This window comes from Pteropus medius, unplaced genomic scaffold (genome assembly GCF_902729225.1).
Source record: "Pteropus medius unplaced genomic scaffold, Ma_sr-lr_union100, whole genome shotgun sequence".
In the NCBI taxonomy this organism is placed as follows: domain Eukaryota; kingdom Metazoa; phylum Chordata; class Mammalia; order Chiroptera; family Pteropodidae; genus Pteropus; species Pteropus medius.
The window spans coordinates 39,583,586-39,603,775 of record NW_024344378.1 but is presented as its reverse complement, the minus strand read 5'-3'; the positions used below and the strand labels follow the sequence as shown (position 1 = coordinate 39,603,775).

Below are 20,190 nucleotides of genomic sequence, written 5' to 3'. Positions count from 1 at the left end.
CTAAAATATGCTTCACTGGAAAAAAAAAATCTTTGCTGAGTCTGAAAAGAAATAAACACTGCTGAATTTCAGACCACCCAAACAGAACTTTATTTTCTAACCATTATTAGTTATTCACTCAAGTCAATTCACCCCAAACATTCATTCTACATCACGTTTCAGAGATGAGAGAGAGCTTCTAGTATAGAATTCTTTAGAAAAAATATAGAGTTGAAAAGATTTCTCCTGTTTCATTAACATAATGTAGTAACTTGGTTGCTTCATAATTATTTTTTCCCCATTAAGAACAAAAAGGAACAAAATGTGAGAAATCAAATAGAAAAACTCCTCCTTTTATCCAACCCAGATGGCTCATTTGTGGGACTTTTCCCAGAGCTGTGCCAACTTAGAAGCAGGCTTTAAAATAAGCTAGTTGAAGTTCAACTCAAAGTGAATAGAGACCAAGGCTGAAAATAGTTTTATTTGTTTTGTTTTTTAAAGATGGGGCATGTGTTGGGGGTGAATATGTTAGATTAGGATTGATTTGGGCTTCTTCAGCTTTGGTACTTCTACCCTTATTGCCCTATTTAAGAATGTCTTTAAAAAAAAGAACATCTTAACTTTCTACAGCTCAGCTCCCCAGGACTCAGATATTTAGGAGTTGTATTTGAAGATGCTGAACTTGCAGCAACATGGTTTACCTGCAGTTTCCAGGTATCACTGCCAAAGACCTCACAGAATATCCTGTTGGTTTAAAGGGAAAAGCTTCACATTATATAGCTGTATCTGGCATTAAAATGGGGGGAGATTGTAACTAGCAATGGATACATCTGTCATAATATTGCCTTGGTCTGCCCCAGTGCTCTTAAATCACAGAAGCCCAGTATATCTCATTCAGTGGCCTTCAGAGAAGAGAAAAGTGCAAAAATGTTTAAAAATTAGATGATAATTTAAAGGGAGTGTTGAGAAGATAACATAAAAAGCATAAACTGCTTATGGGAACTGTTCCCAGGAGAATTTGGGAAGGAATGACCCATCAGGCTAAAATAACTCTCTCTGTCCACACTGGCTGAGAATTTACTTCGCTTTTTATATTGTCTAAAGTCCTACTGATTTAATTGGGATAATAAATATTTATAAGAGACAGTTCTCTTTTAATAACACCACATAGAACTCCAAATTTTAGCATGGTAAAGAGCCTATCTAGACAGAGAGAAGGAAACTGGGCTAAATGGTCATTCTATTGGTCATTTAAGTTTCTATGCTAAATTACCGACCTACCTTCTTTTTCCCTTTAGTGTTCCCAAACTCTTGGCCCATTACATTTCCTACTTGAGGCATTTCCAAGGGCTGGCACCACTTTTTAGGTACCTAGGTCCTCCTGTTCCTTATCTATTTTCACAAGTCAATTCCATCTTGCTATTTCCACAGGTGAACTAACCTACCCACTAAAAGATATGCTCCTTCCTCCAGGTGACTGGCAAGATTGTGACTAACATAGTCAAAAATTTCATAGTAAATGAAAAACTTCATTCATTAGGTAAGATATTTCATAGTAAATGAAAAACTTCATTCATTAGGTACCATTCTCTATGTACAAGTTGTAGCTTCATATTACAGGCTCTACAGCATACTTTAAACATGTAAAAATCATTCAGAGAGTAAGAACCAGCCTTTATACCACATGGGAAACACAGTCTTCCCGAGAAGCAAAGACTGGTAAGAAAAAAAACTCCAGGAAGAATCAATCTCTGTCATGACTGAAAATGAGCCTGTGTTATCAAATTACTATCCTTCAAAAGCATGTGCAATCAACCTCACATACAGAACCGACCTTCACATTTGGGTGAGTGGAGAGAGAGGCAAGTGATAGAGTACAGGATACGTGGGGTAAGGAAGGGCCGGCCGAGTGCCTGGGTGTAGGACCGTGTGAAGGCCCTTGCGGAGAACAGAGAGAGGAACAAAACTCGAGAAAGGCTGGTGAAAGGTGCGGAAAGAGAAGTGGATGATTCTAAAGGGATCCTTCACTGATGTAAAAATTCTATGTATGGCCAGCCTTACAATATGAAAATTCGGATAAAGTCAAACTCAGTATGCTTACCCCTCAATTATAGCATATGGTTAATTCTGTTAAAATATTATTTTTCTATACCATATTCCAAGTTGTTAATCAGTCCATTTACATACAGATGTTTCTAAAACAGTTATTCAGTGCCCATCTGCATACATAAACTTATTTTTAAAAAAGCACAATGTGGTAATTATTCCCTTTTCACAATAACATAAGATAGCTCTTAATCAATGATTTTCAACTTGGCTGTTTCAACTAGAATTACTTGGATATTAGAAAAAGATTATATAGATTCCTAGTCCTCAAAATCACAATGTACAGAGAAGGCAGCTAGGTGTTTAAAAGGCAAGTTCCATGAGTGTTTTTTATGTGTAACCACAGTTGAGAACATGCACAAAATTCTTGGTACTTCGACTGTGGCCTATAGACCAGCAGCACTGGCACCACCAGGGAGCCTGTAGGAAAAGCAGAATTTTACCAACTCAAGCCTAGGCCAGACTTACTAAATCAGAATGTGAATTTTAACAAGATCTTCCTATGTTCCTTAAAGTTTGAAGTGCATTGCAGTAGGAGGCGGCTTTGTGTATGTTCTGACAATATCACCAAGAGCAGCAGTCCCCAACCTTTTTGGCACCAGGGACCGGTACTCCTGTGAGAAGCTAATGCCTGATGATCTGAGGTGGAGCTGAGGCGGTAATGTGAGCACTAGGGAGCGTCTGCAAATACATATAAAGCTTCACTTGCTTGCCTGCCGCTTACCTTCTGCTGTGCAGCCCGGTTCCTAACAGGCCACAGAAGGTACTGGTCTGTGGCCCCCGGGTTGAGGATCCCTGACCTAGGGGAAGGTGGTATCATTCATGAAAAGAATGTAAGAGTTTTGGGTTTAGAGAAAAGATAATGAACTCAGTTTTGTGTGATAATTTTGTTCAATGTAAAAAGTTAAAATACACCCTTATTTTCATAACATTGTTTAGGCCCATCATCATTAAAACAAAACAAAACCAAACCAAACCAAAAAGCTCAAGCAATAGAAGGAGATGGGCCTTTAGCCCACTTCTCAGAGGCACTGTTCATGGCTATCAAACAGACAAAAGCTTTGAGCAAATGACCCAGGGAAAAGCAAGCTAAGGCTCTTTTATCCCGAAGTTCCATGAGGAATGTCTCTGTTTTCCACCCGCTCCAGAGCCCAATTATGTGGACGCTGACCATTCGATGGACTCTCTCCCTTTCCAAAGAGAAGATGTCCTTAGATTCTCCTCCCTAAAAGTAAATCTAAATCTGCCTCCTACAGAGAGAAGGTTAGAACGTTGATCATAAAGCTGAAATTATATTTAAACACTATGTTAATGGCAAAAACTTTTCCAGTTGGCTTCAATAATTTATTTTGTCAATCTTCTTAAGGACATAACATCATAAAACTGAAGTGTTAGATCTTCATTTAAAAGATGTTTGTTGGAAACAAGTTAATTATTTTAAAATAAAACTACTCAATCTATTTCTGTGACTTTTTAAATCCTTTTGAAGATTTTTTAAAATTTTGCCAGCAGAGCTTGGATCTATGTTTTTTTTTTTTTTAATTTGTATTTATTCTGAAATCCAATAGACCAAATTTTATGTATTTATGTAATTCATTTTAAATTTTTTATAGCATCTAAAAAGAACTTCACCAATATTATTACATTTCTGAAGAAATATCTCGCTCATGAGCTTTTAAAATTACATGAGGTTTTAGGGAAAGATTTTATTATTCTTACTTAGCTAAAATCTTCAGGAACGGCTCTAGCTTTTATATTTTTAGGAGGCCCTTTCGCAGTGTGATGGCAATCTGGCTGACAATCTGATTATTACAGCTGTAGTTGGTAAAGCACTTTATTTCTAAAATTACATAATGGAAAGATGATGTATATATCTGAACATTCCAAAGGTTGATCCTGGCATTGTGTAAAAGGGGAAATTTGTCTGCATAAATAATGTAACATTTAGCTGAATTCAAGGAAAAATCTGGCATATCTTACATTATTAGAAAATATTCTATTTTTAAATAAAATTTTTTAGGCACTTTAATATTTTCTGTCACTTTAGTATTGCTTGCTTAAACCCTTTGTTTCTAATTTGTCCATCCTTTTTCTACTCTTCTTCCTATCTTAGCTATTTCAAGTGTTTTTATCTAATTAGACTTATTCAAGGGAACAACGCTTAGATATTATAATTCTCAGTTTGTTTACATTTTTATTTCTGCTTTTTTATTGCTTTATCCATCCATCCTTTACAGATTCCTTCAATTCTGATGTTTTTCTTGCTTTGTGAGTTGAATGCTTCATTTTTTTTCCTTCCTTTTTCAAAACGAAGGCTTATATGGCTATTATATTCAAGAACATAAACTGTAATATGTATTACTGTCACTTTTATTTTTAATTTGTCTAGTACTGCACTTTTTATTTTTTCTTGTATTCAATTATTATTTTTCCTTTTTGGAACTTATTGGGGGGTTTCTTCAAAGCAGTGAGCTTATGGTTTCTGAACAGATAAGGGAGAGGCAGAACACTGGATGCCTCTGAACACAGTTCTCCCTGCAGGGAGGGTGGTGGCGGTTGCTGTAGTTTTTATGGTTTTAAGCTGTTCCATCACTGGGGATCAGGGTGGAGGTGGCTAGGCCTTCCTCCAATTTATTACTTAACAACATTTCCTTTAATGGAAACAACGATTTCTGTCCCTGTTTTGAAAAATCTATTTCCATTGGCACTACAGTTGGTAAAATTCTTCCTAGATATTAGCAAAAGCCTGACTTAGCCTCTTAGGTTTACATGTTACCATGAGAATTTTTTTTTCCTTTGTGCATGTTTTCCAAAGCACTTGCATTGGAAGCTAGAAACAGATAGGACAGCTGCAGGTGGCTAGCTACATCTTAGCATGAAAATCATGGGACTGCTTTCAATTTACTTCATAAAGGTTACTCTAATTCATCTTCTAAAATTTTAGAAGGCATTCATTTAAAACCCCCCAGTTATACAACTTAAGTCGAACTTAACACGAGTTTTTTAAAGTGGATCCACTGTAATGATCCTGAGATGATTATGAAGAAATTGTGTTCAGAAAACATAAAAGTGATTTGAAAATAACAGTATCAATTATTTCGGCTGATATGTATTATATGTAAAATAAACCGACACATCAAAAATTAAGTTTACAAAGAATACTCATTACCTACTTTATGTAAATATAAGTAGATTTATTTCATTAAAGGATAATGAACTGTCTCAAGTGAAAATTGTGATTTTATTTATCAAAACCTCATTTATAAACAACCATAAATCAAGACAAGGTACACATGTATTCACTGTATGTCAACTAACATTAAAAATTTAAATGATTGTCAAGCACTGAAAAATGATAACATATATTACCATTTAAACCTATGTCCCACATGAATACAAATGTGAACATATTTTAAAAACCAATGTTAAAGATAAAATAAGGTCTTATTTGAAATGGTTGTTATAGATTGAACTGTATTCTCCAGAAAGACATGTGAAAGTCTATTACAGACTGACTGAATTATGTATCCCTGCACCTCCCAGCCTCTAATTCATATGTTGAAGTCCTAACTCCCAAGGTGACTATATTTGGAGATAGGGCCTTTAAAGAGATAATTAAGATTAAGTGAGGTCCGAAGGGTGGGGCCCTAATTCCACAGAATGATGTCCTTTTAAGAAGAGAAAGAGACACCAGAGATCTCTCTCTCCACACATGCCTAGAGAAAGGCCATGTAATTACACAGAGAGAAGGTGGCCGTCTACATCCAGAAACAGACCTCACCAAAAACTAACCATGAGGGCAGCTTAATCTTAGAGTTTCAGCTTACAAAACTGTGAGAAAATAAATCTGAGCTGTTTAAGCTACTCAGTACATGGTATTTTGTTATAGCTGCAAGAGTAGATTAATAAAAAGTTCTAACCTCCGGTACCTCAGAATGTGACCTCATTTGGAAATAGGGCAAAGATGTAATTACTTAAGATGAATTCTTACTGGGATATGGTGAGCTTTTAATCCAATAAGACTGGTGTCCTTAAAAGATGAAAAGAGATGCAGACATAGAAACACACGTGAGGAGAACACCATGTGACAACAGAGCCAGAAACCGAAGTGCTGCAGCTGAAAGGTAAGAAAGAACAGGATTTCTGGCAACCACCAGAAGCTAGAAATAGGCAAGACAGGATTCTCAACAGGTTTCAGAGGGCGTGTGGGCCTGTCTACATCTTCATTAGTTACTTCTAGCCTCTAGAACAGTGAGACAATTAATATCTGTCGTTGTAAGCCACTCAGTTTATGGTACTTCCTTACAGCAGACCTAGGAACAAATACAATTGCTTAGTCAGATTTACTTAACAGTGAGGATCACATTCAGCAAGCCTCTTTGTGGGTACAGGACTTCTAATCAGCTTCTCTTTTATAATACTCAAATATGAGCAGAGAACCAAAGATCATCCAACATTTGAGGAAATCATACATAAAAGAGGCTGAAACAAACAAAAAACAGAATCCAAAGGAAAGAGAGATTATGCAGAAAGAAGAACATGTCTAAAAAACTGTCATTCGTATCCTCAGACAAAAGGAAAGGTATTTTAAACATAATTAGAATAGGATGATGGAGAATATAAAGAGCTTTAAGGAATTAAACACATAGGAGCAGAAATTAAAAGAATTGAAGAGTTAAAAGATAAAAATTGAGGAACTCTATCATAAAATTGAGCAAAAAGAATAGAGCTGGGAAAGAGAAGGAAAAAGATTAAAAAATCAGATAATCAATCGGAGTAGCTCTATAACTGAATAAAAGGAATCCCAGATAAAACAAATAGTGAAAATGGAGTGGAAAAAATCATTAAAGAAATAATTTTAACCAAATTTCCCACAGCTGAAGGACAAAGGATTCCCAGATTCTCAGGGACTACTGAGGGTTTTGCAAAATTCATTACAGTGGTCTCACAACAAGGCACATTATCATAAAATTTTAAAACAACACGACATTGAAAAGATCCACAAGCAGGTTAAGAATCAGAATGGTTTCAGACCTCTCCACAGCAATGCTGGAAGCTAAAAGACAATAGAGAAATGCCTTCAAATATCTTAAGGAAAATTATTTCCAACCTAGCATCTCAAAAAATTTAGCTCTTAGCCTTCTCAGGAAGGATGCATTTCATCAAAATGAGGAAGTAAACTAAGAAAGTGAAAGAGGAAGAGAGGAGATTAAGAAATCTGAGGATTAAAACAAGAGCCAGTCCAGAATATCTAATGTATGAGAATACACTGAGAAGAAATTCACACAATTGTGGCAGAGTTTGAGTCTAAATTTGCAATAAGAACAGAGAATACCAAATAAATGAAACAACAACAACAAACCAAGAAGCCAACAAACAAAACAGAAAATAAGATAAGGAATAACACCAGGGAAAACAAACAATTGTGTGGAAAAGGAATGGTAATGGTAGAATAGAGATCAGAAGCAAACAGTGTTTATGTAATGAAAAATATTATATAACAGATACTGATTTAAATGCTTTATAATCCTCACAACTACCCGAAGGTAAGTACTACCACTGTTTTCACTTTACAGATAAGAAAACTGACGCACAGAAAGGCCAAATAACTTGTATAAAGATACAGCTAGTAATGGCTAGGGTTAAGATGATAACCCAGATAACCTGGTTCTAGAGGCTATGTTCTTTATATTCTATTGCTTCTTTCTAACTTAGCCTAAATAATATAAATATCCAGCCCAAATTACACTGTAATGACACTGGGAAGCTATAAAGACAGAGAAATATGCATGTGTGTAGTATAGTGTTACACTGGGTTAATTATTAAATTATCTTTAATATAAGTCAACTGATGATATCCATCTGAAAAATTAAGAAACAGCAATATAAGTATGTTAGTTAGATATGGAAATATAGACACTAAAGGACATGAATAAAAGAGTTGAAAGTAGTTGCATCTAGAAAGACACAGGGATGGGAAGAGCGGGGAACTGTTGTTTTTCATAATAAATCTTGGAAAATGGTTTGATTTTAAAATTATAAATAAATACAACTTTGATAAGAATTAAAACTAAATTAAAAATAGATTGGAATGGAAAACAAACAGAAAGGCACGTGGCCTGACAAAACTAATTTTCAAATTAAAAAGAAAAACCTACCTTAATCAGTGAGTTAATCTTTACACTTCCTACATTATTAAAACTCTTGAATCAAATGAGTATTTATAATCTAAAATATGAAAACATGCCTGGGGAACGCATGTTGACAATAAAGAAAAATTCTTCGGTATGTTTTTTCCCCTTCTATCTCCACCCTAAAACTAGTAAGCAACTTCAGATTTTACCAATTGACAAGAACTATAGAACTGGTATGTGGTATATTTATTCATTTTCATATCACCAAAATATTCAGTCAAAAATAAGGTCACATTGAAAACCCAAGCCACTAGGGTTTTAGGGGGTCATTTCTAGGCCTTTAAAATTAAGAGTAATCTCCCAGAATTTTCCCTGTTCTTTGTTTTCGCTCACAGTAAATCTCAGGACCAAATGTCTGATTTTGATTTTTATGTACTGTTAGACAATCTTTTCATTTCCATTTTTTCCAACATTCTTAGAATAAAAACACTGGTTTCCTAGAAAAGCTATGACAATTACACACCACTTGGAAGTAAACACTCTATTTTCAAGTCATGAAATGGTACGAGCCTGAAAAAATTTGCAAAACCATACTAATTCTTCAGTAAGTTTACATTTCAATTACTGAAAGACTGAAAGACTTTAAGTAGGCCATATCAGCCACACTATACAGGAAATTATATCCTAGGAAAGCTCTGTTTTAAAAATAGGCAAAGGAAGAAAGGAAGGTTGCCAAAATATACAGCACTCTCCATGTGTTTTGATTTGAACACAGCATCTGTTTTATCAGGTGCAATCTACTATTTGAAGGCTTACAGGGAATGGTAGTAGTTACGGTGAGAAGAAGTAAATTAATCAAAAATGTTTGCTTTCTGAAAATAATTTTGAAGTAGATATCCGTGGAATTTAGGTAATAACCAAATACCACAAAGAAAGTGGGCTTTGGGATAAGTCAGACCGGACTGTATACTCCCTAACACAGCAGAATTAAAGCTGAGAAACTAGACCAATTTACTTAAGAAATGTACACGCTCTCCTAAACACAATTTAATATTACTCATTCATTCATTCAAAAAGTATTTAGTACCTACCATATACCATACACCGTTCTAGGTATGGGAATATAGCAATTAACAAAACAACAAAACTTTCTATGGTGGGGAAGACAAACACATTTACAAATAAAAGAATGTAATATTAGAGAGTATAAAACACTATTAAAAATAAGACAGGTAAATATTAAAAAGGTTAATTTTACTAAGTAACTGCAAAACAAAACAAATTTAGATAGGATTACCATACAGGAAAACTATGAAAACCAAGTTCTGAAAAAACTGTTATATTGAAGGTTAAATTGGATCACTAAATTTAGTTGAAATTCAGCAAGAAAATAATATTCAAAATTTTTGTCAGAAGTAAATTTAGGTTGGAAATACTTAAAGAACTGCCAAGACTTTACAGAACTTTCAAAAATTTCCAATTTCCATTTTGATCAACTTCCTTTTGATCACAATTGATTTAGATGCTTATGGGTTCCACCCCAAAACTGGTTAAGCTGCCTCATTGCCTTCCTTGGAAAATATCCATATACTTGTGGTCCCTGAAGGTCTACCTTAGAATTAATTAGAAGTGCATTCATTCACTGGCTGGTTGTGAAAACTATTTCAACTTTTTCAAGAAGATTGGATCCTCACCTACTTTTTTAAAGGTAGCAAATTAGAAGAAAAACAATAAAGTACTGGAAACAGAAGATAGCCAATGTGGCACCATTCCTGTCTTAATGATCTATGTGACCCTGGACAAGTTAATTCACTTGTGACCCTGGGCAAGTTAATTCTCTGAGCCCACAATATTGGAATATTTTCCATGCCTACTTTACAGAGTTTTAGTAAGGACCAGTGAGATATTGTGGTATGCAGAATAATGTCTTTGTCCCCAAAGAAGTCCATGTCCTAATTCCAAGAACCTGTGAATAGATTAGGCTACATGGTAAAGGAGAAATCAAGCTGCCAATGGAATTCAGGTTGCTAATCAGTTGACCTTGAGATAGGGAGATGATCTTAGATTACTCAGGTAGGCCCAATGTAATCACCAGGGTCCTTATAAGAAGAGGGAGGCAGAAGAACCAGAGAGATTGTAGTGTGAGAAGAACTCAGCTCCACATTTCTTGCTTTGAAGTGGAGGACTAGAGCCAGAGGCCAAGGAATGTGGGCAGCCTGTAGAAGTTAAAAAAGGTAAATAAAAAGATTTTTCCCCTAGGGCCTCCAGAAGGAATGCAGCCCTGTGAATCCATTTCAGATTTCTGATCGTTAGGAATATAAGAAAGTAAGTTTGTGTTAATTTAAGCCCCAAAGTGGTAATTTGTTAAAGAAGTAATTGGAAACAGTAATATACAAAAGTATTTTAAAATTGGTAGGAAATTACATAAATGTAAGATGTTATTATTCTAATATATTTCAGCTTAGACTTTCTAGCAGCCTTGATGGCAGGAAATTTGGTCACCAGTAAGTAGGTCTTCAGAGTTGAATCATATTTCCTTGTCAAAGGCAGATATCCTGCCTTTTCTGTTTCAGTGACTGACCATTTTTGCTTTTAGCTCTCATTTTGTCTGTGAAGCAGGGTCGATTACCATGTAATTATCAAACCAACTCCAGCCACCTGCCTTTCTACTTTCCTAGTTTCTCTTCGATTACTCATTATTTTGATGTTCCCAAAGGGATTGTTAAGAAAACTTTTCAGAGTCACAATATTATAGCAAAATTATGTACAGATAAGTCCTACTTTCTTATGAGTTATTCTCTAAAAACATCTGTGCAAGGGAATATGCAAAGTATGTATCTAAACACACACACATACGTGTATATATATATCAACACATATCAAGTTTTATAGTTTTTCCAGTTTAAATAAGAATGTTAATGGATTCTCTTCCATAGGTTAGCTTTATGAAGCAAAATTAAAATTTCAGGGTTAGACCAATCTTATTAATCCTAAATTTATAGAATAATATAGTAGTAAAAATTTGGGTGTTATATTAAGAGAATAAAACACAAATCCACATTTGTAAGTCTTCAAAAATTAACATTAAAGAAGTTAAATTGACCCACAGTAAGAAATGTACTAACAGATTTATAATGGTTCTTAGGCAAATTTCTAGGTTCAGTAGGCATGAAATTACTGTCAATATTTGTATTTAAAGCAAAACAGTAATACTTAACAGCCTTACATTAGTCCATAAATGACACTTTGCCCTACTATGTAATATTTTAATTTGATTGGAATTCTCTATCAAAAGATAAAAATAAGAGTTGCTCTTTCTTTCTAAACACCATGAAAATATGAACTAAGATGGAAGTATCCTACTGGCTAGTACTTAATAAATCTACTGGCCAAAACATTCCTCCTTATTTGGAACGTTTATTATACTGTTAACAAATGAGATCTTTTTCTGAATCTAATTAATTGTACACTTGAAGTATAGGGTGATATGTTCCTCTACTATGTTTGGGCCCATTTCACCCATAAAGTATTATAAATCCAGGATATGAAATAACTGGCATGGCTCTGTGCCTGTGTATCTTTGTGTATATATTTGTACTTATGGTATTCTCCTGTTTTTTCTCACAAATATGTGTGATTTTGTTGGGTTAAAATATTAAGTATGAATTGAAAATGAAGTTTAGATGAGAAGCTTGAATATGAAGATATTATCAGCAGGTACACAAGTACCATCCCCTAAAATAAAAGATCAGAAGATAGCAATAAGAAATACAAAGGTATAATAAATTGTGATAAAAAGAAATAAGTCTGTCATATGTAAATTAATGTAAAAGAGCAGAAAAGATGGTGTTATTTAGAAATTAGAAATTTAAAAGTTTGGGTTGTATTTCATATTTTGGGGGTTTTCATGTCATTTTTCTAGTGATTACTTTTTATTTTATTTCATAAAAGTATTGGTCTATGACATATTGGAAAGTGAAAAACAAAAAAACTTGTTCTTTATCATGGGTAGCTTGAGAGGCACTGTTAATAGAAGTTAAGTTCTTGTTTCTAAAAATGAATTTATGCTAGTACTATAAAACAATACTTGAAAAACTTATTATAATATATATTAAAATATGTCTCAAGCCATTTGTAAAATTACTTTAAATTACTGGGACTTAATGTGGTTACATTTCTTAAGACTATTTCATCAATCCTAAATCCAATATATATACATATATATATATATATAATATATATATATATATAATATATATATATAATAAAGGAACAGAAAAATTTCAGAGCTCAACTAAGTAACTTCTCTACCTCTGCTAGATATAGTCTACCACTCAGATGGATTTGTATATACTTCAATTCAAAAATTATTTTTATATAAAAGAGAAAAAAACCTCTAAAGTTCAATCAAATGGGTTAGTTATAAAGGTATCAGGGCCCCCCTCCTGCCGAAAATGCACCCTGAACAAATAAAGAATAATCATCTGATCTCTTATCATTTGATGAGGCTATTATCCAAGATCCCTTACAAAGAATCATGGCTTTATGCCTCAAAAAACTGAAAACAGGTACTCAAACAAATCCTTGTACATGAATGTTTTATAGCAATACTATTCATACTAGCCAAAAGGTAGGAAAAATCTAGATGTCTGTCAATGAATGAATGGAGAAACAATGTTCTATATGCATATAGTGGAATATCATTTAGCCATAAAAAGGAATAAAATATTGATACATGCTACAATGCAGATGACTAAATGAAAGAAACTAGACACAAAAGGTCACATATAATATGATTTTATTAATATGAAATATCCAGACAAACAGAAAGCAGACTGGTGGTTGCCAGAGGATGGGGGGAAGGAGTAAATGCTTAATGGGTATGGTGTTTTAATTTTGGAGTGATAAAAATATTTTGAAATTAGAAGTAGTGTTTGTACAATCTTATGAATGTATTAAATGCTACTGAATTTCTCACTATGAAATGGTTAATTTAATGTTATGTGAATGTCACCTCAATTAAAAAAGAACCATAGCTACTGATATGCAGTTACCTCAGTACTGACTGTTTACTTTTGTTGATTAACCACTAATAAGCTATACTTCTACTAGTCTCTGAAAAATTCACTTCATCACCAATTGTAAACTTAAGTGGGGAAGGCCATTTACTATTAAACAGTATGGATAAAATTGGAAATGATAACTTACAAAAATGTATAAAAAATAAAAGCAATTAGTGAAAGTAAAAAGAAAAATTAAGGAATAGGGTAGAGGAAACTGAAAGAGAAGAAACATTGAGGACTGAAGAGGAAATCATTACAAATAGAGTCGGATTCAAAAAGAATAAAGATTGCAATTGTCAGTAGTGATTAGGTATCTGCATATTTAAAACAATTAGAAAATGAGAGAATACCTATGAAAGAAGAAAAAGGTTTTGGGGCCAGAGAAGTATATTCTCAGTGTGCCTATAAATTTACAAGGCTAAAAAGCAGACACACAATCAATCCCCCAACCTCTTATTACACTGGAACTTACAGACGAAAGAATAAGATATATCCAATTACTCATTTAGGAATCATACTTATTTAAATGCCAATAGACAATACACTTTTTTTTGACATTCCACTTTAGAATCATATTGAAAATTAGTTTTTTTAAAAAAACTAAATTCAGAACTTCACATTTATATCATTTTAACCCAAAACATTATTCCAGCTGTTTGTAAAATAATGAATTTTTCTAGTCTTGTATATAATAGATACAATAAACTAAAATTAATCACTCATAATCTATACTTACATATTCCTTTACGTTTTTTGTTTTCACAGCTTTGTATGAATAATATGCAGGATACAGCATTCCAAACACCAACCTAAAAGTAAAAAGTATGAGACAGCCAATCAAATAATGCTTTTAAGAACTCGTTAATATATCACCTAACAGCAAAGTAGAAAGTACGTGGAAAGCACACAACAATAAATTTGTACGAATGCAAATTTCAGTATATACTAAATCCATTCAGAAAAACAAAGTGAAGAAAATATATATATATTTTTATAGATTTTTTTACAAAAGATGATTACAATATTCTAAATACAGTTTCACTGGGAAAAAAAGACTTATTTTCTAAAAATGGCCATTTAACACATTTTTCTTGTCACAAAAAAATTCTTTGGTTCCTTGAAGAACAATTAGAAAATGTAGAAAACTTAAAAAAAAAAACTGTCCGAACCCTACCAATAAAAGATACCCATAGACAACAACAATTTGTTCTATGCAAAATCCTACTTTTATCCATGTGTCTTATAACTAAAACATAAACATGCACACACACATGCACATGCACACACATACACACACAGAATTTGTGGTAATGAAAAAGTAGTCCTTCACTCCATTAGTTTGAGAAGCACTGGCCTCTCATTATGACAGTGCCGTAAAACAGTAACTTGATATATTTATTATGTAATATGTATTAAAATAACTCTAAGTATTTGTAAAATGACTAAATTACAAGTAGGACTTATTTTAATGCCATCTGTTAAGATTATTTCACCGAATTCCAGATGCAAAAATAGCAATATATACACTGTGTAATGCTATTTTTGCATCTGTCCTTTAACATATATATATACATATATATATATATATATACATACACACACACACATACACAGGGGTTACAATTGGCATTTTCAACTACTGTCATGAAATTTTTGTCCTCAAATATTTTACAGTATTATCATTACATTCCACAGTAGATTGCCATCATGTACTTAAACAACATATTTATAGGTGTTTGGTTAATTTCCAGGTTTTTCCTATTAAACATAATACTGTGAAAAACATTTCTGTGTACATCGATATTCGCTTCCTAGTTGTAATGGTGCTGCTTCAAATAGTACACACGTTTTTACCTATTACCAAAATGCCCTCTAGAGAGGTAGTTCTGCATTCCTATACACTGCTAATCATGGGTATCATCATTAAAACAAAGTTTGCCAGCTAAATAAAAAAATAATAATCTCATAAGTGTTTTAATGTCCATTGTTGAATACTAGTAAGTATGAATTTTTTTCAAGTGTTTACTGACCTTTTGAAGCCTGGGGTGTATGATATCCTTTGTCTACTTATCTTTTTTTCATTTATTTTTAAAGAGAATCTTTTATTTTAAAAGTTATTTTATAGAAAAATTGGGAAGATAGCACAAATAGTTTCTATACACCCTACACTGAGTTTCCCCTATTAACATATTACATTAGTAAGGTACATCTGTCACAGTTGTAAACCTATATTAATATGTATGAACTAAATTTCATTTTATTCAGATTTCTTTAGTTTTTACATAGTGTCCTTTTTTTCTGCCGCAGGATCCCATCAAGGATTGCATATTATACTTAGTTGGGATTTCTTGCCTCCTGAGCTCCTCTTGGCTGTAACAGTTTCTCAGACTTCCCTTGGGAAATGACCTTTGACAGTTTGGAGTATTAGTCAAGTGCATTGTAGGAGGCCTCTCTACTGGGATTTGTCTGAAGTTTTTCTCATGATCAGACTGAGGTATGGGTTTTTGGGAGATGATCACAGAGGTTAAGTACCATTTCATCATTTAAAAAAAGTTTTTCGATTACAGTTGACATTCAATATTATTTTATACTAATTTCAGGTAAACAGCATAGTGGACATCTCATCATATTATATCAAGGATATATACTGTCAACATGACTCACTTTTGAAGTTAACCTTGACCATCAGGCTGAAGTAGTATGTGTTAGATTTGCCACTGTAAAGTTACTCTTTCACTCCTTTCCATGCTGTACTCTATAGAAGGAAGTCACTATGCACAGGCCATACTTTAGTGGGGAGTTATGCTCCACCTTCTTGAGGGTAGGGCATCTACATAAATTATTTGGAATTCTTCTGCATGGGAGATTTGTCTATTCTCCCCATTATTTATTTTTTCAAAGATTTATATCATTTACATGGACTCATTTTATACTTTGGGTTCTACTTCAGTAATATTTTATTTTGTTGCTGAAAGCTTTGAACATTGGGAGATCTTTCAGTTAGTTCCTGTGTTCAAAATACCTCTATAATTGTGAGGGATTTTTTTTTTTTGAATAATTAGTTACTTTCTGGCACTACATGATGCACCAGGCTCATACTGTGTACCTCCTGCCTCATTCTTAGAATCAGCTATTCCTCCAAGAAGTCTTAGTTCCTTTTATTGGAGGATGGTATTAAGGACAAAATCTGGGTGCTTGGTATGCTTATTGTTACTGGAGTACTACTGATTCTAGGCCCTTGTCTATTTTATGTTAACCAATTACTATTATCTTTTGATTTTGTTTAAAAAGTTTGCTGAAATATAGATTGTATTATGTTTGGTAGAGCTGCCATAACAAAATACCACAGACTGGGTGGCTTAAAAAACAGATCTTTATTTTCTCACAGTTCTGGAGGCTAGAAGTTCAAGATCAAGGTGTTGGCAGGTTTGTTTTTTCCTGAGGCCTCTCCCCTTGGTCTGCAGATGGCCACTTTCTATGTCCTCACATGGTCATCCCTTGGTCTCTGTGCGTGTCCTAATCTCCTCCTTTTCTAAGAATACTAGTTATATTGGATTAAGCCCCATGCTAAGGACCTCATTTTAACTTACTTGCCTCTTTAAAGACCTTATCTCCAAAAACAGTCACAATCAAAGATACCATGGGTTAGAAATTCAACATATGAATTATGGTGGGGGGGGGGAGAAATTCAGCTCATAATACATATTGTATATTTATGGACATTTATATTAAGTGTTTCCGATTATATTAAGCTCTTTTTATACTGAGAGCAAGTAAATATCTATATTTCTACTTTTAGTTCACTATACTTTTTGGGGTGGGGTGGGGTGCAGTAAATCCCTGGTGACTTTTTTATCCTTCACAAAGCTAAACCCTGGGTTTGGAACTGATGTCACCAGGTCAGATGGATACCAACTCTTCTCCTGCTGGGGATTTTATTCTCACCAACTAGAAGCCATATCATTAACAATTTCTGCCTTATCTAACAATAGTACCCTGTGAATGCTACTTCACTAGAAGCCAACACCCAGACTCTGGATATGAGATTTTTAGCTGTGCCACAAAGCCCAGGGCTTTTCAATTTAACACAAGGCATAGAGGCTCTCTAGCTTAGTGACTTCTAAGAAAGCAACTAACCTCAAGTACCAAGGTATAAACAAGAACACAACTCCCAGGTCTGCTATATGTTTATCCTCACTGGTTATACAGATGTAATCCATCATAGTTACAGTTTACATATTTAACTTAATAATTTCAATTCACTTTGTATTTCCCTTTAGAATCTGGATACAATCAATGTAATATCTTCCACATTCCCATATAATCTAGAACTACTACTGAATTTAAATTCAACACAAGATTCTTCAGTTCTACCCCTGGATGAATCTTTGACTCCTCCTTCCCCTGCTACAACATCCTTCTACTGTGTATCACAGTCCTGTTGGTTTTTCCTTGGTGAGAGTCCACGTAACCATTCTCCTCTTTCAGTTTCAAACCAGCAGCTGATAATACATACATTTAGGCCCATGTCATCTCATTTGATTTACAAAATAGTTTTCCAAAACATGCCTCTGGCTCCACTGTCAGATCAATATTCTTGCAATACCTCCTTGCTTTAAAGACATCACTAGTCGGCCTCCTCGTCCTCTTGCCAACCAGTCCGCGCGCGTGTGCGTGCGCGTGTGTGTGTAGAAGAGGGGGAAGGAGGGGGACATTAGAACATAATTTGAAAACCACTACTTTATGTACACCATCTATTCCAACATGATTTCCTCAATATGTCTCTTGTATTTCTATTTCAATCCTGGAATGTCTGCTTCTTGCCTGCAATGCCTCCCACCTTCCTTATCTTTCCTACTTTCCTTTTCCTCCATTTCTTTTCTTTAATTAATTCACTCCCTGCCCCCACTAACTATCCTCCATAGAATTTTAAATTACATTTAATTTGAACTTTAGAATTTGTCAGGATTAGTCATTTTGCCTTTAGCATATTCTATTTTAAATTGTTTGATATATTTTTTGACGTATTTTTAAGCATATGAGTGAGTGACTTCTAAAATAGAATTTTCTTATATTATAGTAAAGATATGGTGTTAGTTGATACTATAAATACAAGTGCTTTGTCTTTATTTTTACACCTCTGTATTGAATAGAGTCAATACAGAGTCAAATAAATAAACACAATATTCCTAACACCTAACTTTTCTAAGAGTAGAGAACGAGGTATTTCATTTGGAACATGGGAAAGATTTAAATGTCTTAGTGAATATTGGGACCATTTTTAAGGACTGCTACTATTAATATTATAACTTATTATTGCTCCAATGTGAATATTACTGAGTAATTTATTATTAACATCTGTAATATTTTATAGGTTTATTTTTTTTGGTTTATTTTTTTAAATATTGGGTCCTACTGTAGATGTTTGCAACCTGGGAGGTCAGGCATAAAGCCAAACCATGAGCACAATGCATAAAATCAAATAAAGTTTATTTTAGAAGGCCACCTACAAGATAAACTTAGGGTTTATAAAGGAAATTAGTTGCTACAAATAAAATTCACTTATAAATTTGAATACTGTTTCAGTTATAGAGGCAGGAAGAAATAGTTACTCATTTCCTCTTAATCTTATTTTTGCCTAGAGAGAGAACTTTGCCAAAAGACTCAAGACACCCTTCCCTCCCACTAAAGTAAAGCTGCTTATAAGAACACTAGCTATATTGAAAAACTTACACTATTTTTAAAAAGAAATAAAATTTATGGGAATGTAGTAGTGGAAATGGTCCCTGTATCATTTTTCATACATGGAAAATACTTAAATTAGCTATTTTCTGGGCAGATGTTCAGATGCAATGTATCCTTCACCAAAGTTGTTTTAGAAAATAATAAAAAGCAATGTTTAAAGGTAAATCGCAGGGGCAACTAGTAAGAGTGCTCTAAATATTAGAATAATGTCATTTAAGCATAAAAGTTATCAACACTATTTTATAAAAAATTGATTAAAACTTCTTTTTGTGATTAAAATCCTAAAAACAGCTCACTGTAGAATTTTTGGAAGATGTAGAAGAGTATAAAAAAGAATAAAAATCAATAGTAATTCCATTACTGAATGAACCATCTTTCTTTTTTGTTAAAGGTTATTCCACACGCATACATTATAATTTTTATCAAACTTTTCACAAGTGTGATATTATGCTCTCAAATGCTTTAAAAACCTTGAAAAAGCATCAATAATAGCTTAATAACAAAAATGATCAAGGTTAATTCACATTTAAACAAGTTATAAAGAACTAATTCCAAGGATTTAAACTTTCTGCTTTATAAACTATTCTTATCACTTTGAAAAAATAAGAACAATGAAATATACATAAGTAGAATAGTATTTATATAAGTCCCCTTATACCTATCACTTAGTTTTAAGAATTATTAACAGTGATCCATTCTTAACATTTTGGTATTACTATTTTCAGTTTTTTTCTATAATATATTTTAAAACAACATAGTTTAAAGATAATATTTTCAAAATATACTTCATAACATAATTTACGCATAATTAATTGATATCTTAGAGCATACAGATTTTTACTCTGCCCTTTCACTAAATGTTATATTATGAGCATTTTTGTATATCTTAAATATTTTTAAAGAAAATCATTTAACAACTACATAGTATAATAGTCCCTCATATGGAGGAAAATATTCAAATTGTTTCCTATATGTTTACTATTTTAATACTATGATGAACAGTCTTTCTATAATTACTAATAACAGCAACTAGTTATAGACATTTTAACTACACACGATATTAAGCACTTTCTGTGTATCACTTCATTTAATTCTCAAAATAACACTTAGAAGTGCTATTTTCATACCTATTTTACAGATGTGAAGACTGAAGTTTATAGAGG

General features: G+C 33.3%; 1 protein-coding gene across 2 annotated transcripts in view; it reads right to left on the bottom strand.

The window, feature by feature from the left end:
- REEP3 (receptor accessory protein 3) overlaps positions 1-20,190 on the bottom strand; it is a 79,321-nt gene that overhangs the window by 33,641 nt on the left and 25,490 nt on the right. For both annotated transcript variants that reach the window (XM_039871925.1, XM_039871926.1), the window contains exon 2: positions 14,019-14,091. In XM_039871925.1, the coding sequence (XP_039727859.1) occupies positions 14,019-14,091 (73 nt within the window). The remainder of the gene's footprint in view (positions 1-14,018; positions 14,092-20,190) is intronic.